The 8,795-nt window shown below is 39.4% G+C and overlaps 1 protein-coding gene across 2 annotated transcripts; it reads right to left on the reverse strand.

Annotated features, from left to right (window-relative positions):
• Window positions 1-6,088: 6,088 nt before the first annotated feature.
• On the reverse strand, window positions 6,089-8,529 carry LOC131231028 (NAC domain-containing protein 100-like). 2 transcript variants are annotated; one of them, XM_058227116.1, is made up of 4 exons: window positions 8,377-8,529; window positions 7,395-7,619; window positions 6,988-7,265; window positions 6,089-6,897 (listed from the first exon to the last, which is right to left on the reverse strand). In XM_058227116.1, exons 2-4 carry the CDS (start codon window positions 7,579-7,581, stop codon window positions 6,268-6,270), a joined length of 1,095 nt encoding a protein of 364 aa, XP_058083099.1. In that variant the 5' UTR covers window positions 7,582-7,619; window positions 8,377-8,529; the 3' UTR covers window positions 6,089-6,267. The 2 variants fall into 2 exon arrangements, with proteins under 2 accessions (XP_058083099.1, XP_058083091.1); XM_058227108.1 differs by lacking the exon at window positions 8,377-8,529 and having other exon boundaries at window positions 7,395-8,333.
• Between the last annotated feature and the right edge of the window lie 266 nt (window positions 8,530-8,795).

Here is an 8,795-nt window from a genome sequence, read left to right on the forward strand (position 1 = left end):
AAGCATGGGTATGACAGAATGGAGTCGGATCACTGTGTGTTCACGCGCAAGTTTTCAGATAGTGATTTCTTAGTTATGTTATTATATGTTGATGACATGCTCATCATGGGTAAAGACATCAAGAAGATTGACGGGCTGAAAAAGGAGTTGGGCAAGTCATTTGTTATGAAAGACTTAGGCCCGGCTAAACAGATCCTAGAAATGGGGATAACCTGTGACAGAAGCAGCAGGAAGCTTTGGCTGTCACAAGAGCGGTATATTGAGAAAGTCTTAGAGCGGTTCAATATGAATGCAGTGAAGCCGGTCAGTACTCCACTGGATGGTCACTTCAGATTGAGCGACAGGCAGTGTCCCAAGACGAAGGTAGAGGTGGATGAGATGAAGAAGATACCCTATGCGTCAACAGTAGGAAGTTTGATGTATGTTATAGAGTGTACACGCCCAGACATAGCATATGCGGTTGGTGTTGTCAACCGGTATCTTGTCAATCCTGACAAAGAACATTGGGCAGTGGTGAAGTGGGTACTACGGTATCTAAGAGGCTTATCCAGGTTAAGCCTATGCTATGGTGACGGAAGACCTGTGTTAGAGGGCTACACAGATGTAGATATGGCAGGTGACATAGACTCCAGGAAGTCTACATCGAGGTTCATGTTCATGTTTGCTGGGGGAGTGGTTTCTTGGCAGAGCAAGCTACAGAAGGTCGTAACATTGTCGACAACAGAGGCCGAGTACATTGCAGTCACAGAGGTATGTAAAGAAATACTTTAGATGAAGAGGTTCTTACAGGAACTTAGCCTGAAGAAGGGGCAACACGTGGTTTATTGCGATAGCCAAAGTGCTATACACTTGAGCAAGAATCCAAGTCAGCATTCCAAGTCGAAGCACATAGAGATTCGGTATCACTGGATCAGAGATACTTTAGAACAGAAGGTGTTACAGCTTGAGAAGGTCCACACGGACGATAATGGGTCAGACATGATGACCAAGGCTTTACTCAAGGGCAAGTTTGAAGTTTGTAGAAACCAGGTTGGCTTGAAGAAAGTGAATTCCTCCTGAGTCGAAAAGGGAGAGATTTGATGGAAATTTTCTCCTCATTACTGGATTCGATGAAATCGAACCAGTTTTGATATCATCGATAATTGTCGGATTTTTCACCGCTGGTCGCTGGACAATTTTTATCCTGTTTCAATATCATCGAAGGACTTTAGATGATATCAAAGATTGTCATCGAAAGACCTTCGATGACATCGATAATTATCAGAAATTTTCACCCCTGGTCGCTGGACAGTTTTGGTCCTGTTTCGATATCATCGAAGGACCTTAGATGATATCGAAGGCTGTCATCGAGAGACCTTCGATGACATCGATAATTGTCGAAATTTTTTACCCTTGGTCACTGGACAGTTTTGGTTCTGTTTCGATATCATCGAAGGACCTTAGATGATATTGAAGGCTGTCATTGAAAAACCTTCGATATCATCGAATAGTTACGTAGATGCGATTGCGGAAACGCAGATTCAGCGAAAATTGTTTCCTAATTTGATTGTATCTCTTTCTATTCTTATATAAAGGGGCGTATGCGGGTTTGGGGTGTATTCCAGGGTATTTTAAGGTTTCCTAAAGATACTCTAAGAGGGCTTAAGGCTATCAAAGGTGTGTGAGAGAGAGAGGAAGCTTGTGGAATGGAGATTCTACTCGTAGAGGTGATCTACTTCGCAGTCTACGTCTCAGCGCTTTTACGTCCTCGTGATCGGTGAGATCTTTCTGTTTTTCATTATTCTCTTATTGTTCATCTACTCCTATGTGAGTGAAGAAGGTTTGATCCAAGCGGTGTGTGCTTGTAATCGGTTGTAATGTTCTTCTTTATAGTGGATTGTTGATTTAGACGAGGTCCCGTGGTTTTTACCTCTTTGAGGGTTTTCCACGTAAAATTCTCTAGTGTCGTGTGGTTTATGCTTTGATTTATTTCATTGATTTATTATCCCATAATTCTAGCTTATTTTGGGAGGCTAGATCTTAAGGTTCTATGCAAGGCCTCCCAACAAGGCCCATATACCACGTTAATCATGGGAGTTGTGTATACATCAATTGCCTTTTACAAACTTGGGTTCTTTGAAAACTACTGATTATATTATGTAAAAAAGAAGCTTGTCGTGATGAATGCATGACATCTACTCCGACCATCACCTGTACTCTCTAATGCTCTGTCTAAAGCAAAAAATAAAAAATAAAAACCAGGTCTGTTTTATCCATTTGTCCATCAAGCCCCACAAGAACAAAGGAGCATCTCCAAAAAACAGACCATTTAAAAAATTGAGTGAGAAGAAGGAACAAATACTTACTAGTCTTTTAAACTATACCTCTTTAGGGATTTTGCAATATAGTGTAGTTATGAAAAAATAATTCATTAAGTGACAAATTATATTAATAACTTTCATTCAAAATACTCCTGAAGCATAGTTGATCATTGACCTCAACATGCTTTCAGTCAATCCATCCGCTGAATGTATGTCTTCAATTTATGCAGAATTAGGGGACATTGATCGATTGACAACCTTGCTTGATCGATCAAACCTTTCTGAAATTAGATAAATTGTTCACTGGATAGTTTTGAACCATGCTCGATCGATCGAGCCTTTAGGTTGATCGATCGACAATATATATATATATATATATATATATATATATATATATATATATATATATATATATATATATGCTCTATGGATAGTTTTTTATTAGTTCGATCGCTTAAGTTTTAGTCTGCTCAATCAATCGAAGGGTGCTCGATCGGTGTTGATTGATCGATATTGAGATCGACGGTGCGTGAAGAACTACGTAAGTGTACCAATTGTTTCCTATTCCGATTGTGATAGTGTGTGTGTGTGTGTGTGTGTGTGTGTGTGTGTGTGTATTGGGTATAATCAAGATCAAGGTATAACAAAGGTTAACTAAAACGTTCTTAAGAATTCTAGAGGAAAAAACTATAGTTTTGAGAGATTCAAAGGGTATTCTCATCATTGTAAATGCATCATCTCTTGTAATATCATTTCGTAGCGTGTTATTTGTCGCTTTGTGCCATAGTTTTTTCTCGTAAAATCCATGTATTCTTGCATGCTTTGTTTGCGTTTGATTTTGTTTTGTTTGATTGAATTCGTGTCTACTTGCATACGAACCTAATGCCATCGACTCATGTTTCATATATATGTTCAGCGACTTCATTCTACCGCGGAGTATCAGTTGTGTAGTGCTTTTTAATATGCTTAATGAAAAAATCATTAATTCTTTTTGACCTTTACTCTCTTCCATCAGTGATTTTCAAAAATCATAAAAAAAAAAAAAAAAAAAAGAGCTAAAACAAACTCTAAAACTATAGAGAAATACAAGAGGCAAAAAGCACAAAAATCATGCGACTTGGCTATGTGCTTATGCCTACAAAATAGTAACATAGAGCAAATTTTCTTCTTTAAAATAAGAGAAATCAAGATACAAGGCTGGTATTTCTCTAAATCTCACCGTACAAGAATCTCTCACCTAAGAAGTTATACATCCCGTCTCTACCATATTCCCCTTTTATGGACAATGTACACCATGGAGGATCCTTTTCTAAACTAGGCTCCATGCAAAAGGATCAAAATATAGTGGGGAAGCTTTCCCTAAAATGCATGCATGCTAGTTTCACACGCCAACAAATCATGGCCTCGGCACGTACACCTATTATTCACCAAAGAGATACATTTTAATCAATGATTCTGTCATTCATGCATTGCGTGGAGGTTGGAAATTTCCATATCATGTCCTCATCCTCATGTATGTACATGTATAAATCTACTTATGCATATAAGGTTAGACCAAACATTGTGAGATACGCAATCCCACAATCTATCAATTCACTTAGCTCCAAGCTCCCACTCCTTTCTCAATCGCACAAAACGACTGTTTCATTGGACCCATGACATTTCACATAACCACCTCCATGTTGACTTATGTCCATCTCCCCTTATACAGAACCAATGAATATGTCCTTGTTAATGGAAAATTCAAAACCCGAGATGCTGCCAAGGTTCGAGGGCTATGTCTCAGCTGCTAGAGTATGAACCCCACCCCATGCCACAACCATACACATACACTCACTCACATATAGGATTTTTTGTACACTCACTCGACCAAACCTGTTGCAGATTTAATCCATAATATTTCTTTTGTTAGGCTTATGTTGCATCTGCTAGCTACGACTTAACCGCATTAAAAAACACAAATCAGATGTAGGGTCTATGTCTATGGTCTCTGGTCTACTTGATTCAACCGTACAAAAGATTATGGACATTTTTGCCTAATAACCCTGCTATCGCCTGCCACACTATGGCTCAGTGGTAGTTTCACAAGAGTTTCAACATGAGGTCATGGTTCTAGCACCCATTGTGGTGTGAGTGCGAGGGCGTGTGTAGGGTGTGTGAGTGCGTGTGAAATAAAGAAAGGAAAAAAAACCGTTTGACTTTTGGATGAAAGTTACGAGCCAATTAGGTGAGACCCCTGCCATACCTAAGACGGTGCGGCCCTCACCGTAGGGCCCATCTTGATGTATCTATTCTATATATATGCCGTCCTTCCGTGTTTCAATACCATTTTAACTTACGATCCTAAAAATGAAGATGATCTAAGTCTCAGGTGTACCTTATACTAAGAAACATTAGTGATTGAACGCCTGTCATTAAAAACTTATTAGGGCGTACCTTAACGTTTCCCTAGTGTTTATTTGCTATCCAATCCCTTGATAAGGTCACGTGAGCCTGAATGAAGGGAAAAAACAAATATCAGTCTGATCCAATTTTATTTTATTTTTGGCCCATTAATGGTCAATCACTGTTGTTTCCTATGGTATGGTCCACATGATAATTGCATCTGCTTCATCTTTGGGAACGTGCACTAAAATGATCTGGAAAAAAAAAGGGGATAGATGGAGTGGATATATAATAGATGCATCAAGGTGGGCCCCACGGTAAGGGCCGCAAAGTCTTCGGTGAAGCAGGGGTTTTACCTAATCAGTTCCCGTCATCCAAACAATCTTATCCTATGTGAAAAGTCAGCCTATTGAAAAAGCTCAGGCGATCCATGCTACAGCGTACGACGGGAAGGAATGAGAGAGGGACGCCCATCATAAAGACTTTTAGATTGTGTGGGACACCATGTGAGATGTGATATATGCCATTCAATCCAGTCTTCAGGCATGGCCCGTCGAGATGAATGGACACCCCAAAAATCAGGCTACTTTGGTGGGCTGATGTATCCTTAAAGGTTTTAATTTTTTAATTTTTTTTTTACGCACACACACACACCCCCACACACTCACGCCATGGTGGGATTTCACCGCCCATGGATACTCGAACCCTTGACCGGGTGTTGAAACTCCTGAGAGTCTGCCACCGGAGCAACAGTAAGTATCCTAAAGGTTTTAAGTTTGATTTTACATTGTTTACACTGGTGTGGCCCACCTAAGCTTGGGATCATCCTACTTTTGGAGGTAAGGTGAAAGAGAGACATCACACCTGATGAATGGTTTGGATTCCATGCAAAAATCATGGTACCCACAAAAGCTCGAACTTAAGGGTATACATGTCCATGTATAAGGCTGTATGTAGGTATTATATTAAACGATGTAAAGAAGAAGAGGAACAATCAACAGCACATTATGCAATATAATCTCAGCAACGAATTGAGTCCCCACTGCACTGAGAATTCACAAAGAAAGAAGGAGATGATATGGCCACGGAAAATGAGGTGATACCCATGAACTGAATCTAAAGCTGATTTATCAAAGGACCCACATCTTATCTTACTATAAAATGAATAATAAAAAAACAAACAAACATGGAAAATCATGAATTAGGTATATGGGCCAATGATGTAGGGATTAAGACCAAGAGAGTTGAATAGCAATGAAATAACCATATAAAAATCATACAAGATCAGTTAGCCACCAAATGAATCTCAAATATGATAGAATTTTTGAATGGAAGTGACTGACGCTGTTCAATACAAGATTCAAAAAACACCCTTAAAAATTAAAAAAAGAAAAAGAAAAAGAAAAAGAAAGGAAAGATATAGAGGACCTTAATTTCTTCTAATACATGAAAACATTCATCTTTTTTCTGGTACTGTTATTTGAGTTCTGAAAATTTATACACAAACCATCCAATTATACACACTAATTGCAACTGAAGCTATTACTGTTTTCTTTTTCTTTTTCCCTTCCTTTCTTCATCGTTAGTAGTTCCAAAGGCAATCAAGATCAACAGGACCTGCTGTAGCTGATGGGTCTTCTTGTTCTTCAAAACACCTTCTACCCATCTCATGATTTGAGATAACCGAAGAGATCTCGGTGTTCATATCAGTAGTCAGCCCTGTTTCTTGTGAAATGCTAACCATCTCCCTCTCTGTTTTGCAATTCTGTTTCATGCTGGATCCATGGTTTCCGAGCAAAGCCCTCAAGATGGCCTGGTCTTGCATCAAACCAGAACTTGGGTATTGCAGGTTACCTGGATTTGGAACTCCTTGAGTGGGGTAGAAAGCGGTTGGGAGGGTGATCTTTGAGAAAATGAATGAAGAAGGTGAGATCTCAGGAGGGTTTGAAGAAGTTAGAAAAAGAGAGGAGTTGAAGCTGTCCATCATGTCTTCCTGGCTTTTGTGTCCCTCCATTGCTTTGGAGAAGCAGGACACGTGAGCAGCATCAGATACAGAGGTTCTCGTCCTGCCACTGTAGGGAGAATCCATCAGTGGCGGCAAAAGCGAAGAACCCAAATCATTTCCTAGAGAGCTCATCCTCATCAGCCCTGAAAGATGGGTTTTCTTCCCTCCGGAGCTCTTTTGAAATATCCTGCTGATCACCCATTCATTCTACAAAAAAGGACAAAAAAAAAATCAATACAAGAAAAGACACAAGCAAGCAACTCAAAAAGCAAGAAAAACAGAGGAATTTGTACGTACCTTAGCAGTCTTTGGGATATTATAGAGAGAGAACTTCCCCTCTAACCTGTATTCATGCATAACCCAGTTAGTTTTCTCTCCTTTGGGAGCTCTACCCTTGTAGAAAACAAGGGTCTTCTTCATGCCAACAAGCGTCTTTCCTCTGTAAATCTCCTTATCTTTCCCTGTGGCTTTCCAATACCCAGATTCAGTAGCTCTGTTTGTCCTCAATCCAGTTGGGTATTTCCTATCCCTTACACAGAAGAAATACCATTCCTTCTCTCCCATTTTCGCTCTCCCTTCATAAGAGAGGAGAAACAGAAAGAATATCAGCAGTATAATTCAAGACCTAAAAGCATATACTTAAGGTAACTTCAACTCTTCGGGAATATGTAAGGGGGGAGAAAAACAAGCTATGGATGACTTACATGGCAAATCCCAAGGCTCGCATTTATTTAAATCCACTTCTCCTATTGCTCTCGCATTGAAGCTGCCGTCAACCATCTTCTTTGAGAGGTAGTGAGTGATGAGCTCCTCGTCAGTGGGATGAAATCGGAAACCTGGAGGCAATTCCATTTGATCCTCTCTTTGGGCGAGAATAGAACCGTTTTCCATTCCTTGAAGTGCCTTGTTCTGAGTTCCAGCCGCCTTGTCTGAAACCATGAACAACTGTCTAAAATTCAAATGAACTATGGCTAATTTGCTCTAATTTTTATTTCTCTGGATAATCCGACTAACAGAAACAACCAAAAGAAACAATTTTTTAAATCAATCCTGAAATTCTTCTCAAAATCAAATGGGTTGTTACCCAGTAGCTCAAATTGTTGTTAGTAGGTAGCCCAAAAAAAAAAAAAAAAACCAAACGGAAATAACAGAAAGAGCTTTCTTTGTTTCTTTTTGTTTCTTAAACCAAACTTGAAAACTCTATAAAATTCAAATAGGTTGTATCAAACAAGCTCTAATTTTCTTCCTCCAAAAAAACAAAGAAGAAGGAAAAAAACAGAACCGAAGAACCTCTTTTCTGATACCATAACTGAGAAGTCTCCCTGAAAATTCAAATGGATTCAAACCAAAAATCTCTAATTTCCATTATCCAACAGAACTTTATAGTTCGAAGAGATAACAAATACCAAGAAGGGAAAAAATCAATTGGCTTCTGATCAATCAGCTCTTGTTTAAACTACCACTGCCAATCAAAACAGGAATACAAAAGAAGGAGAAACGACTGGAAATGTCACCACTGCCAATCAAAACTTGTTTAAACTACCACTGCCAATCAAAACAGGAATATTACAAAAGAAGGAGAAACAACTGGAAATGTCTATGAAGAGAGGTGACAAGTAGTAAGAAGAATGAGAGGAGAGGAGAGGATAGAAGAGAAAGAAGGACGGAAGTTAAAAAGTATCTAACCTTGAGAAACAGAAAGGAGAGAGGGTGTTATGAAAAAGAAGAAATATCGAAGGGAAGAGAAGGCTCTATATACGGGTTTTGGAAGAGGAAGATACGTGGTATGTAAGGCAACTATGGTAGGTAGTTTCAGCTCTTTTTGAACTTTTTCTCAGGTATGCTTTTTCTATATCTTGACCAAAGACAACTCATCCCAGAATGCTGCCGTTGTAATGTGAATAGAACCCCCACACCACTCCTTTCTCGTTTTACTTTCTTTTGTTCTTGTTTCTGCTGTGGCTGCTGCCATTGCTCTCGAAATATTCGTGATTGGGTCGATGTTTGTAGATCACACCAATCACACCCAATGGATTGTTTCTGTGGTGTCTTTTCAACCACAGGCAATTCATGATGCCCCATTAAGTGGGTCCTCTGAATCCACC

This window comes from Magnolia sinica, chromosome 2, assembly GCF_029962835.1.
Source record: "Magnolia sinica isolate HGM2019 chromosome 2, MsV1, whole genome shotgun sequence".
In the NCBI taxonomy this organism is placed as follows: domain Eukaryota; kingdom Viridiplantae; phylum Streptophyta; class Magnoliopsida; order Magnoliales; family Magnoliaceae; genus Magnolia; species Magnolia sinica.

Coding starts and splice junctions, on each gene's coding strand:
- LOC131231028 (XM_058227108.1), bottom strand. CDS start 7,629: ATGGTTTCAGACAAGGCGGCTGGAACTCAGAACAAGGCACTTCAAGGA. Junction 7,266..7,394: donor CGAGCCTTGGGATTTGCCAT/GTAAGTCATCCA, acceptor TCTCTTATGAAG/GGAGAGCGAAAATGGGAGAG. Junction 6,898..6,987: donor ATATCCCAAAGACTGCTAAG/GTACGTACAAAT, acceptor CCTTTTTTGTAG/AATGAATGGGTGATCAGCAG.